Source organism: Oncorhynchus tshawytscha, linkage group LG33 (assembly GCF_018296145.1).
Source record: "Oncorhynchus tshawytscha isolate Ot180627B linkage group LG33, Otsh_v2.0, whole genome shotgun sequence".
NCBI classification, from domain to species: domain Eukaryota; kingdom Metazoa; phylum Chordata; class Actinopteri; order Salmoniformes; family Salmonidae; genus Oncorhynchus; species Oncorhynchus tshawytscha.
In genome coordinates, this window is record NC_056461.1 from 2,794,265 (window position 1) to 2,815,405 (window position 21,141).

The following is a 21,141-nucleotide window of genomic DNA, read 5'->3' on the forward strand; positions in this document are numbered from 1 at the left end:
CTGATCCCTAGGACCATGCCTCAGGACTATCTGGCATGATGACTCCTTGCTGTCCCCAGTCCACCTGGCCGTGCTGCTCCTCCAGTTTCAACTGTTCTGCCTGCGGCTATGGAATCCTGACCTGTTCACCGGACGTGCTACCTGTCCCAGACCTATTATTTGACCATGCTGGTCATTTATGAACATTTGAACATCTTGGCCATGTTCTGTTATAATCTCCACCCGGCACAGCCAGAAGAGGACTGGCCACCCCACAGCCTGGTTCCTCTCTAGGTTTTGTCCTTTCTAGGGAGTTTTCCTAGCCAACGTGCTTCAACACCTGCATTGCTTGCTGTTTGGGGTTTTAGGCTGGGTTTCTGTACAGCACTTTGAGATATCAGCTGATGTACAAAGGGCTATATAAATACATTTGATTTGATAATCTGTAATTTGGTCTGATGAGTCCAAATTTGAGACTTTTGGTTCCAACCGCCGAGAAGGTGAAAAGATTCTCTGTATTTTAGATTCCCACCGTGAAGCATGGAGGTGGTGGTATGATGGTGCTTTTCTGGTGACACTGTCAGTGAAGTATTTAGAATTTAAGGCACACTTAATCAGCATGGCTACCACAGCATTCTGCAATGATACACTACCCCATCTGGTTTGTGCTTAGTGGGACTATAATTTTTTTTTTCAACAGGACAATGACCCAAAACACCTCCAAGCTATGTAAGGGCTATTTGACAAAGAAGTACAGTGATGGAGTGCTGCATCAGATGACCTGGCCTCCACAATCATCCGACTTCAACCAAATTGAGATGGTTTGGGACGAGTTGAACCGCAGAATGAAGGAAAAGCAGCCAACAAGTGCTCAACATGTGTGAGAACTCCTTCCAGACTGTTGGAAAAACATTTCAGCTGAAGCTGGTTGAGAGATAGCTTTGCACACTCTTGGCAGTCAAAGCAAAGGATGGATCATTTGAAGAATCTAAAATATATTGATTTGTTTAACTTTTTTGGTTACTACATGATTCCACATATTATTTCATAGTTTTGATGTCTCCACAATGTATAAAAAAGTAAAAAATAAAATAAAAACCTTTGAATGAGTAGGTGTCCTAACTTTTGAATGGTACTGTATACTCATTAAGTACTGTAGTATACAGTATATGTTAGTATGGGTATTCGAACACAGCTATTGTCATGTGGTTCATCAAAATTCTATCCAAATCTAAATGAAAATGCTAAACCTAAAAAGTTACCATTGCCATTGCCGACTATGTAAAAATAGCCTACATAAAGCCCACGAATAACATTAGCAGGTATAAAATATCCTGATAAAAATAAATAGACTTATTTATTGGATATGTATGGCCTGTCTGCAAAGAACTTGAAACATTGTATCAACTTGGGTCCAGCTGAAGCTTGCCCTAGCAAACTTGCAACATTGTAATTGGATAAAATATTCTGAGTTTCCCAGTCAGTGAGCTCCAGTCAGACACAGCTATAGGCTATTTGGTGTCAAGGGATAAGAAGTAATCTGGTAGGCCTATTTTATGATGATTCCACTGGATCAGAGCATGACAGTTCTCATTTCAAGCTGAGTGGTTATCGAAAGGGTGAGAGCTGGAAAGATTTAAAATACATTGAACTATTGTCATTCTCAATGGATGTCAAAACAGTTTGTTTGCTGTTTGAGGTGAAGAAAACATTCCTTTGAGAAGCTAATTGGATAGCTCAAATCACTGTGCCTGCAGCTTCCACGACCCCACATCAAAGTTAGATACTACGCGAGTTAGATACTATTCATAACTTTTAAAACCATGACCGGAGAGACCGTCATAGAATGCAGCAAAGAGCTGCTGTTTTTTTGACCGAGTTCATGTTGAAGTTTTTATTCAGCACGGTTAACACTTTCACGAACCATAAAACATGCTTCTCCCTATAACCAACCAACACACTGCAGCTGCAAGGAATGAGCAACCAAACGTAGCCTATTGATAAGCCTGCGTTTTATTATTTGTGGTTCATCATTTCTATTTTAATATCAAGGAATATTTGTGCAAGAGGCAAAAATAATGCAGTGCGACTTGAGTTTCGCCATCAGGTGCAAGACGGTGCCCACTCTCTCTGGTCAGTCTTACTGGAGGACGGGAGAGAGCAGGGACTGTGAGACAGGCCCTCTGCTGCTCTATCCCTCCAGTCGCTGAGACTGACCATCAGAAAAATCCAGTAAAACAAAAAAGATAATTATTTGTATTTATGCTCAGCTGTGCCTCTTTACAACTGATTTATTTAAGTTTTGAAATATTAGGCTACTGCACAAACCTCATTCCTACAGAACAGTTTTTATTAGGGTAATGTTGCATAGGTGAACACTTTTTAAGTCATATTTTAAAAAGTTCATCTGAGTGGTAAATATTGGCTTGGTTTTTAACGACCGAAAGTGATAGAAACGGTTGCTGACTACTGCTCTACTTACGAGCTTTTGCCCAGTGTTATAGAATAGATTATTACGTAAACACTGAACAGGGAGTCAACATTAAATCAGTTAATTCTGTCACAGTGTTAATGAGCTTGCTTGAACTTATTGCGTTTCACCTTGTCCTTAAGTTATTAATCTTTAGAAAGATATAGCGCACTCGGAAAGTATTCAGACCCCTTAACTTTTTCCACCTTTTGTTACATTATAACCGTATTCTAAAATTGGTTAAAATTGTCCACCCCCTCAATCTAAACACTATCCCATAATGAAAAAGGAAAACAGGTTTAGAAATTTTCGCTAATGTATTCAATGGTATTCAAGTATTCAGACCCTTTAACTCAGTACTTTGTTGAAGCACCATTGGCAGCGATTACAGCTTCAAGTCTTTTTGGGTATGACACTACAAGCTTGGCACACCTGTATTTGGGGAGTTTTCCCCATTTCTCTCTGCAAATGCTCTCAAACTCTGTCAGGTTAGATGAGGAGCGTTGCTGCAGGTCTCTCCAGAGATGGTATATCGGGTTCAAGTCTGGGCTCTGGCTGGGCCACAAAGACATTCAGAGACTTGTCTTGAAGCCACTCCTGCGTTGTCTTGGCTATGTGCATAGGGTCGTTGTCCTGTTTGAAGGTGAACCTGCGCCTCAGTCGGAGGTCCTGATGGCTCTGGAGCAGATTTTCATCAAGGATCTCTTTGTACTTTGCTCTGTTAATCTTTGCATCAATCCTGACTAGTCTCCCAGTCCCTGCCAGTGAAGAACATCCCCAAAGCATTATGCTGCCACCACTATGCTTCACCGTAGGGATGGTACCAGGTTTCCTCCAGACGTGACGCTTGGCATTCAAACCAAAAAATTCAATATTGGTTTCATCAGACCAGATAACCTTGTTTCTCATGGTCTGAGAGTCTTTAGGTGCCTTATGGCAAACACCAAGCGGGCTGTCATGAGCATTTACTGAGGAGTGGCTTTCGTCTGGCTACTCTACCATAAAAGCCTGATTGGTGGCATGCTGCAGAAATGGTTGTCCTTCTGGAAGGTTCTCTCATCGCCAGAGGAACTCTAGAGCTCTGTCAGAGTGACCATTGGGTTCTTGGTCACCTCCCTGACCAAGGCCCTTTCCCCCGATTGCTCAGATTGGCCAGGAAGCCAGCTATCGGAAGAGTTTGTGGTTCCAAACTTCTTCCATTTAAGAATGGAGGCCAGTGTGTTCTTGGGGACCTTCAATGCTGCAGAAATATTTTGGTACCCGTCCCCAGATCTGTGCCTCGACACAATTCTGAGCTCTACGGACAATTCCTTCGACCTCATGGCTTGAGCTATGGGACCTTATATAGACAGGAGTATGCCTTTCCAAATAATGTCCAATCAATTGATTTTACCACAGGTGGACTCGAGGATCTCAACGATGATCAATGGAAACAGGATGCACCTGAGCTCAATTTCAAATCTCATTGCAAATGGCCTGAATACTTCTGTAAATAAGGTATTTATGTTTCTTATTTATAATAAACTTGCAAAAAAATCTAAACCTGTTCGCTTTCATTATGAGGTATGTTATGTAGGTTTAAAAAAAAAGGTTAATACATTTTAAAATAAGGCTAACTAACAAACTGAATAATGTTAAGGGTCTGAATACTTTCCAAAGGTACTGTAATAAAACGACACACTTACCATAAGCTCGAGTTCTGTGCGATGAACGCCCAGTTTCTTGAGCCCAATGGACAGGTCGTTGACGCAGATGCCCCCATCACCATTCACGTCCAGGACTTGAAACAGCACTTTCAGTCTGTGGTCCTGCTCGGGTCCACCACAAAGTTCGCATAGATACGATGGTTCACAGGAGTCATCACAGGAACCTGTGTTCACCCCTGACAACGGCCGAGCCCGAGGTGGGAAGGATGGACCCCCAGTATCCTCGACCCCGCCACCTGGGTCAGAACCCCGGTGCGCCTCATCTGCTTGGCATTGACAAAAGACCCCGCTGAGCAAGGGGGACACGAACGACCCTTGCTTGTGCATCATACGGATGGAACCAATATTATCAAACTATTACAATCGATAGCCGATATTTTACTATATCTAAATGTAATGTAAATTGGGGTAGCTTGGCAAGCTGCCAAATATGGACAAGTCTATTTTAGCCACCACGTCACGTGCGCTCTAACTAAATTGCTCAGAAGGACTGCTAAAAGTAGTGCAGACTAAACAGTCAAATGTAAACTTTGCAATGTAACTATCTCATTCCACCGTTATCCAGGTTTGGCCCATAACGGTTGACTTCTTTAATTCTCTGCTAACTCGGTTGGCGTACTAGCAACCGGCAAAATAGCTAGCTAGCTAACGTTAGCTATGTTAGCTACGTCTGCCAGCTGAGAAGTGATGAGGTGGATGCTGAGCCGCGTTACAATGTAACTTAGTCAATATACTGTCAATTTCAACAAGTTTTTGCTGTAATGTGCCACGAAAGTCACTTCAGTGATACCTTCTACTGGTATTGAAGATGTCCACTGCCCTTTCTTGGCTATAGCCGGCGAATTCCTCCCGTTTGACTTGGCAGTTGGATTGATAAGTGACACCACAAACCAAAAAAAGCCGGTGCCGTAAAGGACTCTTCCTGCCTACTTTAGCATTTTCAACCTAGGGTTCCTGCCAGGAAATGACTAGTGGAGAGTGAATAGGGAGGGTGTTGGAATGTGCATGATGGATAGGTCCAGTAGCCAATCACCATCGTTGATGTACATTTTTGAAACCCAGAACAAAACCGGTTAAAATGAATCCATAAATGAAAATAAACTTAAGCTCATGAAAAAACATCCACATTACAACACAGCCTACATTCATATTGATGCAATGTTGACATTTTGTCAATTCGATTATGTTTTTTACTACATGGAGCGAGATAATTACTTTAATTGGGATGAACAATTGTCATTTGGTTTAGCCAACCGCAGCAGGCAAAACGGGAGGAATGTAACCAACCACAGTGCTACGTTGGTTGTGCGGAGTTCCAATCACAGCGAACGTAAGCGTTGTTTGTAGGAAGAAGAAGCCGATTCTGGAAGCCATTACGTTGATCAATTGAGTAAATCGTACTATTTTACGTACAATACGCACAATTATTTAAAAGAAACAGCAATTTATGCATCGAATGGCAAAAAGAGAAAAATTAATTTTTCTGAGAGAGAGGTCGAAATTATTGTAGAGGAAATTGAGAAACAAAAGCACATACTCGTTCACACTCACATAGCAAAGAATAACGCGTGGATAGAAATCCTGAAGAAGGTGAACGCTGTAACAACCTGCCCATGAGAATTGGCCGAGGTCAAGAAGAAGTGGTCGGATATGAAGACCGAGGTGAGGCGCAAAAGTGGCACAGGCGAGGGCGGCAATTGAGGACACCACTACCGACTGCACTTCGGTTCCGGTTATCCTCACTGCTATGCAGCAGCGTATTTGTAACCTCTTGGGAGAGGCGACTATCATCAGTTTACCTGCTGGAGACCCAAATGCTGAGATAACTTTACCTGTTACTATGAGCTCAGTCACCACCGTGACACTCACGGAAAGTACGTTTTTCATACGTTTCTAACCAGGCTGCAATGACTTTGGCAAGGAGAGCTAGAGCAAATTCCAGTTTTTCAAAGCTCCAATTTTCCACATTACTAGTATAAAGATGATAACGTTATTTATTTATGTCACAATAACCATTTATTCAGGTTGCCACCCCAAATGAAAGGGAAAACAGTGCTTAAATACATTGCTTAACCTATTCAAAACACCGTTTCTGATATTTGTAGGCCTTCAGACAGCTTCAGCATCATGCGAGGAGACGAAATCCCTAGATGGTAAGTTGTTTATTCGGTTTGAAGTGTCTGGTTCTGTAAATTGTTATGGAGGCAGTTGCAAGGTGAACTATACAGGGTGAGCCAGCTTTTCTTACAGCCCAGCACTAACACATATGATTCAGCTAATCAAGGTCTTAATTTGAATAGTAGAATCAGAAGTGTTTGTGCTAGGCTGGAGAAAAATCTTACACAGCCTGTAGCTCTCTGGGACCAGGAGTGAAGAATCCTTTTCTAACAAGCTGTCTGTCTTTTTTTCCACCAGTCGAGACCACGTACCACACTCTGGAGGAAGGCGGCATGGTGGAGTACTGCACCACCACCGAGGCCACACCCACCGTGGTGACCGCCAGAACCAATTACTTCAGATGATCCGTAGGTCCCAGGAGGCGCAGGCCTATGCCCAGTAGAGGCAGGCCCAGGCACTGGAGTGCACCTAGGCAGCCCTGCTGGCCCTGGTTCAGATGATGAGGCCGGCTCTCAAAGACCTGAGGAAGTTCCTGCAGAGCGGGACTGACAACTCCAACAACTTGGGGACTCTTGCAGAGGGCTCGCAATAGAGGCCCAAGATCCCGTTGCCACAGCCAGCCGAGGATGAACAATAAAGTGTGTGTGAGAGAGAGAGAGAGAGAGAGCGAGAGAGAGTGTGTGTGTGTGTATGAAATGTGTTTGTGAGCTTGCTCATGCTTGTATGAAATATGAGAACTTTGAGAGAAAGATAACTGTAATGAGTTCCCTCAGAATGAGCATGCACAGAGGTTTACTGTTATAGTTCTAGATAGAAATAAGTTGCTGTAATGGTTGTAAAATGAAGTTCACATTTTCCATTATGGATTTGTATAATTGACCATAGCCATACTTACTAAAAAGAGTATATAAAATCTTCAAAAACATATTCTTCTTAAAAGAGCTAAATTGACCCTGGCAGGGCTGTTTTTATTTTTTTACATTTTATTTAACCAGGTAGGCAAGTTGAGAACAAGTTCTCATTTACAATTGCGACCTGGCCAAGATAAAGCAAAGCAGTTCGACACATACAACGACACAGAGTTACACATGGAGTAAAACAAACATACAGTCAATAATACAGTATAAACAAGTCGATATACGATGTGAGCAAATGAGGTGAGATAAGGGAGGTAAAGGCAAAAAAAGCCCATGGTGGCAAAGTAAATACAATATAGCAAGTAAAACACTGGAATGGTAGATTTGCAGTGGAAGAATAATGGGGTGCAAAGGAGCAAAATAAATCAAATAAATACAGTAGGGAAAGAGGTAGTTGTTTGGGCTAAATTACAGGTGGGCTATGTACAGGTGCAGTAATCTGTGAGCTGCTCTGACAGTTGTTGCTTAAAGCTAGTGAGGGAGATAAGTGTTTCCAGATTCAGAGATTTTTGTAGTTCGTTCCAATCATTGCCAGCAGAGAACTGGAAGGAGAGGCGGCCAAAGAAAGAATTGGTTTTGGGGGTGACCAGAGAGATATACCTGCTGGAGGGCGTGCTACAGGTGGGTGATGCTATGGTGACCAGCGAGCTGACATAAGGGGGGACTTTACCTAGCAGGGTCTTGTAGATGACATGGAGCCAATGGGTTTGGCGACGAGAACGTAGAGGTCGCAATGGTGGGTAGTATATGGGGCTTTGGTGAGAAAACGGATGGCACTGTGATAGACTGCATCCAATTTGTTGAGTAGGGTATTGGAGGCTATTTTGTAAATGACATCGCCAAAGTCGAGGATTGGTAGGATGGTCAGTTTTACAAGAGTATGTTTGGCAGCATGAGTGAAGGATGCTTTGTTGCGAAATAGGAAGCCAATTCTAGATTTAATTTTGGATTGGAGATGTTTGATGTGAGTCTGGAAGGAGAGTTTACAGTCTAACCAGACACCTAGGTATTTGTAGTTGTCCATGTATTCTAAGTCAGAGCCGTCCAGAGTAGTGATGTTGGACAGGCGGGCAGGTGCAGGCAGCGATTGGTTGAAGAGCATGCATTTAGTTTTACTTGTATTTAAGAGCAATTGGAGGCCACGGAAAGTTGTATGGCATTGAAGCTTGCCTGTAGGGTTGTTAACACAGTGTCCAAAGAAGGGCCAGAAGTATACAGAATGATGTCGTTTGCGTAGAGGTGGATCAGAGACTCACCAGCAGCAAGAGCGACATCATTGATGTATACAGAGAAGAGAGTCGGTCCAAGAATTGAACCCTGTGGCACCCCCATAGAGATTGCCAGAGGTCCGGACAGCAGACCCTCCGATTTGACACACTGAACTCTATCAGATAAGTAGTTGGTGAACCAGGCGAGGCAATCATTTGAGAAACCAAGGCTGTCGAGTCTGCCAATGAGGATGTGGTGATTGACAGAGTCGAAAGCCATGGCCAGATCAATGAATACGGCTGCACAGTATTGTTTCTTATCGATGGTGGTTATGATATCGTTTAGGACCTTGAGAGTGGCTGAGGTGCACCCATGACCAGCTCTGTAACCAGATTGCATAGCAGAGAAGGTATGGTGAGATTCGAAATGGTCGGTAATCTGTTTGTTGACTTGGCTTTCGAAGACCTTAGAAAGGCAGGGTAGGATAGATATAGGTCTGTAGCAGTTTGGGTCAAGAGTGTCCCCCCCTTTGAAGAGGGGGGTGACCGCAGCTGTTTTCCAATCTTTGGGAATCTCAGACGACACGAGAGGTTGAACAGGCTAGTAATAGGGGTGGCAACAATTTCGGCAGATAATTTTGGAAAGAAAGGGTCTAGATTGTCTAGCCCGGCTGATTTGTAGGGGTCCAGATTTTGCAGCTCTTTCAGAACATCAGCTGACTGGATTTGGGAGAAGGAGAAATGGGGTAGGCTTGGGCGAGTTGCTGTGGGGGGTGCAGTGCTGTTGACCGGGGTAGGAGTAGCCAGGTGGAAAGCATGGCCAGCCGTAGAAAAATGCTTCTTGAAATTCTCAATTACAGTGGATTTATCAGTGGTGACAGTGTTTCCTATCTTCAGTGCAGTGACAGCTGGGAGGAGGTGTTCTTATTCTTCATGGACTTTACAGTGTCCCAGAACTTTTTTGAGTTAGTGTTGCAGGAAGCAAATTTCATATATAGCCGTGGCTTTTCTAACTGCCTGTGTATAATGGTTTCTAGCTTCCCTGAACAGCTGCATATCACGGGGGCTGTTCGATGCTAATGCAGAACGCCATAGGATGTTTTTGTGTTTGTTAAGGGCAGTCAGGTCTGGGGAGAACCAAAGGCTATATCTGTTCCTGGTTCTAAATTTCTTGAATGGGGCATGCTTATTTAAGATGGTTAGGAAGGCATTTCAAAAAAATAACAACCAGGCATCCTCTACTGGCGGGATGAGATCAATATCCTTCCAGGATTAGAAAGGCCTGCTCGCTGAAGTGTTTCAGGGAGCGTTTGACAGTGATGAGTGGAGGTCGTTTGACCGCTGACCCATTATGGATGCAGGCAATGAGGCAGTGATCGCTGAGATCTTGGTTGAAGACAGCAGAGGTGTATTTAGAGGGCAAGTTGGTTAGGATGATATCTATGAGGGTGCCCGTGTTTAAGGTTTTGGGGAGGTACCTGGTAGGTTCATTGATAATTTGTGTGAGATTGAGGGCATCAAGTTTAGATTGCAGGATGGCTGGGGTGTTAAGCATGTTCCAGTTTAAGTCGCCTAGCAGCACGAGCTCTGAAGATAGATGGGGGGCAATCGGTTCACATATGGTGTCCAGAGCACAGCTGGGGGCAGAGGGTGGTCTATAGCAGGCGGCAACGGTGAGAGACTTGTTTTTAGAGAGGTGGATTTTTAAAAGTAGAAGTTCAAATTGTTTGGGTACAGACCTGGATAGTAGGACAGAACTCTGCAGGCTATCTTTGCAGTAGATTGCAACACCGCCCCCTTTGGCAGTTCTATCTTGTCTGAAAATGTTGTAGTTTGGGATGAAAATTTCAGAATTTTTGGTGGTCTTCCTAAGCCAGGATTCAGACACAGCTAGAATATCCGGGTTGGCAGAGTGTGCTAAAGCAGTGAATAAAACAAACTTAGGGAGGAGGCTTCTAATGTTAACATGCATGAAACGAAGGCTATTACAGTTACAGAAGTCATCAAAAGAGAGCGCCTGGGGAATAGGAGTGGAGCTAGGCACTGCAGGGCCTGGATTCACCTCTACATCGCCAGAGGAACAGAGGAGGAGTAGGATAAGGGTACGGCTAAAAGCAATAAGAATTGGTCGTCTAGAACGTCTGGAACGGAGAGTAAAAGGAGGTTTCTGGGAGCGATAAAATAGCTTCAAGGTATAGTGTACAGACAAAGGTATGGTAGGATGTGAATACAGTGGAGGTAAACCTAGGTATTGAGTGATGATGAGAGAGATATTGTCTCTAGAAACATCATTGAAACCAGGAGATGTCATCGCATGTGTGGGTGGTGGAACTAATACAGTGGGGCAAAAAAGTATTTAGTCAGCCACCAATTGTGTATTTAGTTAGCCACCACTTAAAAAGATGAGAGGCCTGTAATTTTCATCATAGGTACACTTCAACTATGACAGACAAAATGAGAAAAAAATCCAGAAAATCACATTGTAGGATTTTTAATGAATTCATTTGCAAATTATGGTGGAAAATAAGTATTTGGTCAATAACAAAAGTTTATCTCAATACTTTGTTTTATACCCTTTGTTGGCAATGACAGAGGTCAAACGTTTTCTGTAAGTCTTCACAAGGTTTTCACACACTGTTGCTGGTATTTTGGCCCATTCCTCCATGCAGATCTCCTCTAGAGCAGTGATGTTTTGGTGCTGTTGCTGGGCAACACAGACTTTCATCTCCCTCCAAAGATTTTCTATGGGGTTGAGATCTGGAGACTGGCTAGGCCACTCCAGGACCTTGAAATGCTTCTTACGAAGCCACTCCTTCGTTGCCCGGGCGGTGTGTTTGGGATCATTGTCATGCTGAAAGACCCAGCCACGTTTCATCTTCAATGCCCTTGCTGATGGAAGGAGGTTTTCACTCAAAATCTCACGATACATGGCCCCATTGATTCTTTCCTTTACACGGATCAGTCATCCTGGTCCCTTTGCAGAAAAACAGCCCCAATGCATGATGTTTCCACCCCCATGCTTCACAGTAGGTTTGGTGTTCTTTGGATGCAACTCAGCATTCTTTGTCCTCCAAACACAACGAGTTGAGTTTTTACCAAAAAGTTATATTTTGGTTTCATCTGACCATATGACATTCTCCCAATCCTCTTCTGGATCATCCAAATGCTCTCTAGCAAACTTCAGACGGGCCTGGACATGTACTGGCTTATTAAGCATGTACTGGCTTAAGACGAGGACAAAAGACGTCTGACTGCTTTGCCATCTTGGAGCAATCTGTTGTATAATTTCAGTTGTTATTCCTTATATGAAATTGGAATGGAAGACATTTTTCTTTACAGACAATGGGTCAGAATTGCATCATGATTTTGTAACTGTGCAGAATTTTGTATTTTTCCAAGGGATATCAAATATTTAAAAAATCATAGCAACAAAATAAACTTTGTTTAAATGATACCATGAAATATTCGTATTTGCTTTTGTATTTTTCAACCTTTTCTCTATTTTTATTTTATTGAATTTGTATGACTGAATCTGACCCATTCATCTCTGTAGTGTTTTAAATTATGTCACTATTTCATTAACTGAAATATTGGGGATCTGCTGGGAAAATACAGTTATTTGATGCTGATACCACTTACTGTAAATTGTGTCCTTTAATGCAATACGAATCTGGGGATGCAACGTCAATGTTACTATTACCAGCAGATGGCGGTATATGTTAAGATTTAAATCACAATTTGACATTACAGCGTGGAGATGACTTATTTGAGTGATTTCTCAGGACTACAAATAAACCTACGTTGATGTTTTCACATAATAGTCATATGTTGAGAGTAGGTCTATAGAGGAACGCAACAATTTTCTTACATCGTTTAAAAAAAAAAAGCCTAAAATGTTGATTGAGGTGTATTAATGAACAGAAAATGATAGCACTTTTGATTGGATACAATAAATGGATTCTAATGTTTAAGATGTTTATATATGTAAAGACTGTATCAAGTCAGGTGACTTATTAAACATGATGCAAAACGCAACCTACACGCTTCTCTAAGCCAAAGGCGGTGCTTAGCTGCTCTGTTTGGAAGAGAGGAGGGACCAGACCAGCCCACCCTGATTCAAAGTAAAGGATGAATGTCCGTTTAATTGGCCTGGGGAGATGTCCTGTTGTCTTCGTTGAACATGAGGTAAAACGACTTTGACATAATTTCACTGCCTTCGAGTTGGGCTTGTGTTGTGTATCACTTTGGTGAATTAATGTCGGCCTGTGGGTGAAATGCGATTGTGTTTGCGTGGAGGGTTGACAAGAAATACTTGGTAAAATGTATGCAGAAGAGTCGAATTGGTCATGGGACGAACGAACTATCTTTCCATGTTATTGTTGACGGATGCTGACTCCCGGAAATCACCGATTAGGGAATAAATGTGTGCATTAAATTGTTTGGGGACTGGTGTAGTTTATTGTAATTTCCAAATCCCATAACCAACACGGTGTAAAGAAAAGCCACAATCTTTACAAAGCATTTATTCTGTGTAGGGTATGCCTTCAAAATCTTTTCTTTCGAGTTGGCCAAATTGAATACCGTAATAAAGTTTTTTTTATAGATATTTAATGAAAGGCTTATAACCTATTTGAGATAAATTGGGGATAACATGTGAGATGTGTTTGTAATCATCTCCAGCATATATGATCGTAATAAAGCACCTATTGTATTTTTTTCCCTGCTCCAGGTCCGAATCAACACGGGGTCATCAGAGATACTGAGCCAACAATATCAAGGACTTCCAAGCTCCTGATTGAAAACGAAATTTTTTACTTTGTTTAATTTCCTATCCTTTTTGTTGGTCAATCCCAAAGGTTTAATTTAGGAATATTTCTGCTGCATAAACCTATCAATTATTGACATATTTCAGTTCACCAGTTCAACCATCTCAATGGCGTTTTTAATGAAAAAGAAGAAGTTCAAGTTTCAAATCCATTTTACATTGGAGGAGCTCACAGCCGTGCCGTTTGTCAACGGGGTACTTTTCTGCAAGATCCGATTGTTGGATGGTGGGGACTTTGCCATCTCATCATCCAGGTAAAAACAATGATCATGTCAATGCATTTTTTTACATGGGGTAGTGTAGGCTATTGCTAGACTGGCTAACAGTCTGTTTTACATGACAATTCTGTAAGAGGTTTGCAAGAAAGCAGGAACAGGCTGGCACCCAGGCTAGGCTATTGCCTGAATGTCCTGAAAGCTTGATTTGATCAATGTAGGTTGGCACAAGAGTTTTATCAATGTAGGCACAAGAAGGATTAGCCTGAGTAGGCCTACACAATAGATGACAAGTGGAGCACACCTATTAGGATTGTAAACAGAGGATTATTAGGTAGCTATTATAAGCGAGGTCAGTTTTCTAAACATAATATATGTTTCTTTAAGAGTATAATAGGATCTCGAGAATAATAGGATCTTGCACTCTGTGAATTGGCTACTTGGATCCCTGCCAAAAGTTGCAACAAATGTAATAACAATTTTATATTTAGGTTTTGTGCATTATATTTGTTGCTTTTTGCAGATGTGTCACTCTGCCTGTTTTTTAAAATCACTTTTCTGTGTGCAGACACCAAATAATAATTCTAGCAGTTTGTTTAATGGAATGATATAGGGATATCTCCATTTTATCCTTTTTTGGCAACAATGAATTTCCAAGACATTGATGTATATGTGCATTTATGTTTAAGTAGGCCTATTTTGTATTTGTATTGCGTCAAATTGCTTGCTGTGATTGTGTGTGAGTGCTCCTATCGTTTCCCTGTCACACTCAGCGCTCGAAGTTGGCAGACTGTGGTGGTGACATTGACCTTTCCAAGCAATTCTTTCCCTAATAAATGGTTTTGAGTTAAATATCAAATGTGGACTGACAAGGTGGAAACTAGTGCTTTTGTAGACAGTTATACTTCACAGGCTTGGTTCATTTCAATTAATTGCATTCCTACACTCATCTTACACCATCTGTGAGTCTCCATTTGTAATTGTGTGTTTATATCTCAGCATGGGGGATATGTTCAGGCATGGGGGAAATGTGGAAATCCATGGATGCCTCTAGTACTCCAAAGCAAAACAGTCCTTCTCATAACAGTTGTAATCCTCCTAGAGCTGTATGTCCGCCAGACAGGGTGGTTAATCAATCTATAGTAGCGGTCTGTTAAGTGGTGCCCCGTCCCACCGTCTACCAAAAATGATCAGCAGCAACCCCCCCACCAGTGTGTAGCATCCCCTGTATTTACTCTAACGTAACCCCTTTACTATATTCCTGCACTTGTCCACTTACTCTAACCCTTCACATTAGCACAGGTCTAGCCCTAGTCTATTTACACTAGGCTACAGCCCTAGTTCTCTGCTACAGTTGTTTTTCTCCTTCCCCCTCTCATCACGTTTTGGGTAATGATCTCATCCACTGTCTCCCAGGAATGACTGTCTTTGATTAAGACACCAGGGTCTAGTTAGCCTGCAGAGAGAGGGAGGGAGATCTGTCAGGGTATTATGCAGATTTATACAACGGGTGGGTCTAATCCTGAATGCTGATTGATTAAAACTGCATTCCAGCTGGTATCTATTCCACAAGTTACCACCAGCTATGGCGTTAAAATGCATATTTACTCAGTTCCATCTGACTGCGCAATCCACTGTCTCACCAGCCCAGCCAGGCAATTTATAAACTTGGTCTCCCCTATAAAAAGCATCTAGAAATGATCTCACATATCTTTTAGACAAACATTTAGTTTTCATCAGCAGAGATTTGTATAAACCTTACTGTCTGTCTCTCTGACATTTGCAACATTGTTTCAATATTCAAATTCGATTTTCAGTTGTCCAATAGTGATGAACGCATCATTTTTACTGATATATACAAAGAAATGTCATTAGAAAAAAGGTCAAACGAAACGAAGTACAGCTAGTTTGCAGTCTTTCCAGCTTCTGTTTGAAGGGATTGTGTTAGCTGTGTTGTTGGCTAGCTCCTCTGAACAACAGTGTCCTGAAGAGTGAGCACATTTTCTATGCCAGGCTAAATCACGCCTCATTAGCCCATCGTTATGGATGTATTCAAATAAATGTCACTAGAAAACAGCTTAAACAAATGCAAATGCAGCTACTTTGTTTTTATTCTGGCTGCTCCTTTTGACGTGACTGTAAATGAGCCGTAGTTGGCTGGGTGAGCATTTGCCTTGCTTAATGGAGAGAACTCTGTCGTCAAAGCACTTCATTTAATATTGTCAGGGTGTAGGGTTTGACATAGTGGAATAGATAAATGGCTAGATTCTACAGTGCTGGCCAACATTATTGTCATCCCCAGGGACTGTGTTACAAGGGTTGTTGTTACATCCCTCATTCTCGTGCATATGTTGCTTGTATGAAAGGGCCTGAATTGAAAAAGAGACATTGATTAGTGTCTCAACTCTGGAAGAGACTGAGTTGGCAACTTTGACGAGACATTGCTGTAATGTCGACAAGGCAACGCTGAATCAAAAGACCCTGACCTAACGTTGCTCCTCTTGGTTTGTCAGCTCTGCAAACCAACCAACCAGATTCCTAGTTTGGGTGCAAACTGTAAATATGTCAAAGCACCTAACCACCACGTACGTATACAGTAGATACATAAGTCAAAGTATGATGTATCAGTAGTTGTAGAAGTCTTGGTGTCATTATTGACATCCTTGACTCTATGGACTCTGCAAAGTAAAACAAAGGATTTGTTGACAATAGTAACGAAGGTCAGGTGGACTCTGAGACAGCTGTTTCACCGTATGCCACTGCTACCAACCTAGTTTGTGTAGCCCAGTGGTTCCCAACCTTTTTTCTTACTGTACCACCAACTGAATTTTGCTCTACCAAGAGAACCCCTGAAGTTCCCCCTCGTGTGCATTTTCCCAGTAAGCCTATTGTTTCATGGGTCTTCTCAAGTACCCCCTGTGGATAGGTCAAGTACCCCCAGGCGTCCTACTGGTTGAGAACCACTGGTTTAGCCGAACCTGTTAAGCTCTCTGACACAGACATGTTTCATTGGCTGTCCCGTAGTAGCCCAGTGTGGTGCCTGGGGTTTTGAATACAGGCATAATGTGAATAACAGTTACAATAGAGAACTGCAATGTCCTCTGAAAGAGGAGCACACCGTCTTGTCTGGTCTATCCGTTTTGTAGTTTGAATACTGGGGGGGTCAGTGACCAGAGCTTTTATTGACCTATCATGCGTATGCAGCAGTCATGGTTTAACACAGCCATGCATATTCCTTGTGTGCACACAGGAACTTGGAACTCAAATGTGGTTGTTTATCATGGGTATAGCTGTAAATGTTTATATCCTCCAATGCAGAGGTGTGATTCACCTCTGAATCACAGTCAATGACAATGTCTAGGAACAGTGGGTTAACTGGTCTAGGAACAGTGGGTTAACTGGTCTAGGAACAGTGGGTTAACTGGTCTAGGAAAAGTGGAACAGTGGGTTAACTGGTCTAGGAACAGTGGGTTAACTGGTCTAGGAACAGTGGGTTAACTGGTCTAGGAACAGTGGGTTAACGGGTCTAGGAACAGTGGGTTAACTGGTCTAGGAACAGTGGGTTAACTGGTCTAGGAACAGTGGGTTAACTGGTCTAGGAACAGTGGGTTAACGGGTCTAGGAACAGTGGGTTAACTGGTCTAGGAACAGTGGGTTAACTGGTCTAGGAACAGTGGGTTAACTCTAGGAACAGTGGGTTAACGGGTCTAGGAACAGTGGGTTAACTCTAGGAACAGTGGGTTAACTGGTCTAGGAACAGTGGGTTAACTGGTCTAGGAACAGTGGGTTAACTGGTCTAGGAACAGTGGGTTAACTGGTCTAGGAACAGTGGGTTAACTGGTCTAGGAACAGTGGGTTAACGGGTCTAGGAACAGTGGGTTAACTGGTCTAGGAACAGTGGGTTAACACCTAGGAACAGTGGGTTAACTGGTCTAGGAACAGTGGGTTAACTGGTCTAGGAACAGTGGGTTAACTGGTCTAGGAACAGTGGGTTAACGGGTCTAGGAACAGTGGGTTAACTGGTCTAGGAACAGTGGGTTAACTGGTCTAGGAACAGTGGGTTAACTGGTCTAGGAACAGTGGGTTAACTGGTCTAGGAACAGTGGGTTAACTCTAGGAACAGTGGGTTAACTGGTCTAGGAACAGTGGGTTAACTGGTCTAGGAACAGTGGGTTAACTGGTCTAGGAACAGTGGGTTAACTGGAGGAACAGTGGGTTAACTGGGTCTAGGAACAGTGGGTTAACTGGTCTCTAGGAACAGTGGGTTAACTGGTCTAGGAACAGTGGGTTAACGGGTCTAGGTCTAGGAACAGTGGGTTAACGGGTCTAGGAACAGTGGGTTAACTGGTCTAGGAACAGTGGGTTAACGGGTCTAGGAATAACGGGTCTAGGAACAGTGGGTTAACTGGTCTAGGAACAGTGGGTTAACGGGTCTAGGAACAGTGGGTTAACGGGTCTAGGAACAGTGGGTTAACTGGTCTAGGAACAGTGGGTTAACTGGTCTAGGAACAGTGGGTTAACTGGTCTAGGAACAGTGGGTTAACTGGTCTAGGAACAGTGGGTTAACTGCCTTGTTCAGGGGCAGAACGACAGATTCTGGGATTCGATCTAGCAACCTTTTTGTTACTGGCCCAACGCTCTAACCACTAGGCTACCTGCCTCCCATGGCTTGTATTGCAATTTCTATCTTGAGCCTGTTGCTTTTAATAGTCTGAGAGGAGCATGTTCTTGAGTCAGTGTCTATTTCAATTTATTTGTCTGCTTCAATGGCTTTTTCCAGAACTGTGTGTGTGAGCAAGACAGTGGGCACTGCTGTTTATCAAGTCCCGTGGTAGAATTGGCCCAATCTCCTTGTACCAGGCACTGGCAGTCCCATTGTACCCTGAGTCAATCCTTGGTCCCAACAATTGTGTGTGTGTGTGTATCGTATATATATATATATATATACAGGGACAAGGGGTAGGCTGGGAGTTATGTCATGAATGTTCCAGAACATTGCCAGTCTGTATTCAGGGACAGAGATGAGGGATAGCGACAAGTGAGGAGGGAGAAATAGAGAGCGAGAAATAATGAGATGGGAAAACTGATACTGCAGACACTGACAGACAGGTTTTTGTTTTCCAAGTCACTGCTCTCTTTCTCTCTTTCTCTTGTTCTCTGGCTCTCACAACAGTACAGCCAATAGAACGAAGACACTAGCTCAGTGGAATTTGTTATTTGTTTTAACTAAAGCCAAATGCTTTTGTGAATATAATGTGTATCTTATGCTGAAACTACACTGCAAACATTGCCTGTGTACCGTGACTTTTGATTAACATAATAACACGAAATTATGCCCCTGTCTGTTTCTCCTATGTTATTTCTCTTCTATGGGCAGAGTGGAGGGACTGATTTGAACTTAAAACTGTTTTAATGAATATTTTCATTGTGAATAATTGTCTCAGTGTTCCGCTCGACTGTTCCCAGATTCCATATAATGAGGGTATCATGGCACCAATCATCAAATTCAGAAAGCAGAAACTACAATACCCGCTGGCTGGCGCCTTCATTCATGTTTTGAGGGTGGCCGAAAACCACTGGAGTGGCAGGCGAGGGGTGTTACAGTATTTAGCATTGGGGGAGTTAATGTTAGCCCCTGGCCCTGCTGTTATGTCACACTTGGTTCCCGACATTTACTGTGCCAAGGTCACCGCACTCTGTGTCACCCTTTAGCTGGCTCTCTCCTGCTGTTCCTCTGGGAAGGGCTCTCTCATGCTTTGTTTACTTACATTATTATTACGTTGTTGTAAAAAGTTGAAAGTTGTAAGACGTTTGTGCACAAGGGGGAAAAAATGACCTGTTATTTGTTTTGGAGTTGGCCATGTTTGTTGTTCCCCAGCGTGCTTGGTGATATGTTTGGGTCAACGGGGATAAGTTACCATGGAGACACCTGTACATTGTCAGTGTCACTCCCACCGGGCAGTAATCTCCTCCCTCCCTTTCTTTCTTGTTCTTTGCCCTCTCTGTGTGTTTCTCTTTCTTTTTCTCTCTGACCCCTTTCCTCCACTCTCACAGGCAATATGTTTCCGCTGAATGCTTAACGTTTTCCAGCTTGAGTGAAAAGAAATGATCCAAATCTGTGTTTTTTTCTTAGATTTTCCCTTGTCATGTAACTGGCATCCATCCAAGAAAGAATAGTTCATATTGTGTTAAATTAACACTACCAGTCAAAAGTTTTGGATTCAAGGGTTTTTCTTTATTTTTTACTATTTTCTACATTGTAGAATAATAGTGGAGACATCAATCCTATGAAATAACACATTAATCATGCAGTAACCAAAAAAGTGTTAAACAAATCAAAATATATTTTATATTTGAGATTCTTCAAAGTAGCCACCCTTTGCCTTGATGACAGCTTTGCACACTCTTGGAATTCTTCAAGTGCAGTTTTAATGTCTTCATTATTATTCTACAATGTAGAAAATAGTAAAAATAAAGAAAATGTTCCCACCAATTAGTTAGCAGTTAGTTGTGTCATTTTATGAGTGTTGGACAGACCTCATGGGGCGTGTAGAAAAAGTTTTTTACACAAATACCATGTACAAACATACCATGAGTAATTTTTTTAATGAACTTAGTTTATTTGAGATAACAGATACTGACTTTTGACATCTTTTGAGTATTTTGCATAACAGTATGCGTGTGTGTGGGCATTTCCATCTAGGGACTTAAACAACATCTACCAGAAAAAGTCTTCAGAGTTATTAGAAGTACATCAAAACACAATAATGTTGAAGTTAAGACCCCTGTCAACTAATATCAACACTTATATTTTGTTTTGGAGAAATGATTAGCCTTAAGTTTAATCAACATTGCCTTGTGCCTTGTAATTCCGCTAATTTCTCTCCCTCATGAGGAGGGAAGATAATGAGTGTTAACAGAAGTAACAACTCACTGGCCACAGATGTCATTTCAATGTCTAGTTTTGATTTACATTTATTTGAGTTTTCAACTGACGTGAAGTCAACAAAAAACATGTCACCATGTCATTGGATTTAGGTTAAAAGCGGGTTAAAAAAAACATTTCTGTAGGTCAATGACATTCAATCAGTTTTCCACATTAATTCAAGGTACTCACATTGTATTTTTTTGTTGGAATGAAGTCGAAACAAGGTAGCTTGTTTGAGATAGGTTATTGGCGTGAGTACATCGGCTATCACGGGTGAGTAGCCTAGGCTTCATCTTCATCATTGGGTGAGTCGGTGCCACTGGGATGTTTATTTAGTAGCCTACTGTAGCCTATAATATATATTTCTTCCTAATAATCTGTGTCTCTTCATTGGCCTGGGCTATTGTTTGCATTCAAGACCAGGTCGTTTTTATTGATCTCAGTTTGTCAGAGTAGCCACTTATTTCAGTCGCTTGTGTGGTATTAAAAAAGATTCTGCTAATGCCTTCTGTCATGTAAATGATGTAGAATTGTATGAAATTCGTTCATAAAAGGCAACAAAACATTTATTTTTATTCCTTATTTTTTGGGGGGGGGACGTAAAAGACTGTAAAAACACCAGCAAATCAACTCCAAGTGTTTTTCATTTTGGAACTCTGTTCCAAAGTAGTCCCATGGATAATAGAGAGATATACTGTATGTGATCATATACAAATGTATGCAATGTTTGAAATGATTAGGTGTTTGGTACTGCCAAATTCTCTAAAACAACGTT

The 21,141-nt window shown here is 42.1% G+C and overlaps 2 protein-coding genes and 1 pseudogene across 6 annotated transcripts in view; 2 read left to right on the forward strand and 1 right to left on the reverse strand.

Annotated features, from left to right (window-relative positions):
* The window catches only part of LOC112230751 (calcium-binding mitochondrial carrier protein SCaMC-2-B), a 32,292-nt gene extending 27,120 nt beyond the window's left edge, over positions 1–5,172 (reverse strand). The window contains exon 1 of the mRNA XM_024397014.2: positions 4,135–5,172. Within this exon, the coding sequence (XP_024252782.1) occupies positions 4,135–4,485 (351 nt within the window). The 5' untranslated portion in view covers positions 4,486–5,172. The remainder of the gene's footprint in view (positions 1–4,134) is intronic.
* Positions 5,173–5,284: 112 nt separating this feature from the next.
* On the forward strand, positions 5,285–7,277 carry LOC112230542 (annotated as a pseudogene).
* Positions 7,278–12,479: 5,202 nt separating this feature from the next.
* Positions 12,480–21,141, forward strand: part of LOC112230752 (protein FAM102A) — a 56,029-nt gene continuing 47,367 nt past the window's right edge. For all 5 annotated transcript variants that reach the window (XR_006080684.1, XR_006080685.1, XR_006080683.1 and 2 more), the window contains exons 1-2: positions 12,480–12,583; positions 13,128–13,477. Coding sequence is in view for 1 of the 5 variants with exons in the window: in XM_024397018.2 (XP_024252786.1) it covers positions 13,332–13,477 (146 nt within the window). In the remaining 4 variants the exon portion in view is untranslated. The remainder of the gene's footprint in view (positions 12,584–13,127; positions 13,478–21,141) is intronic.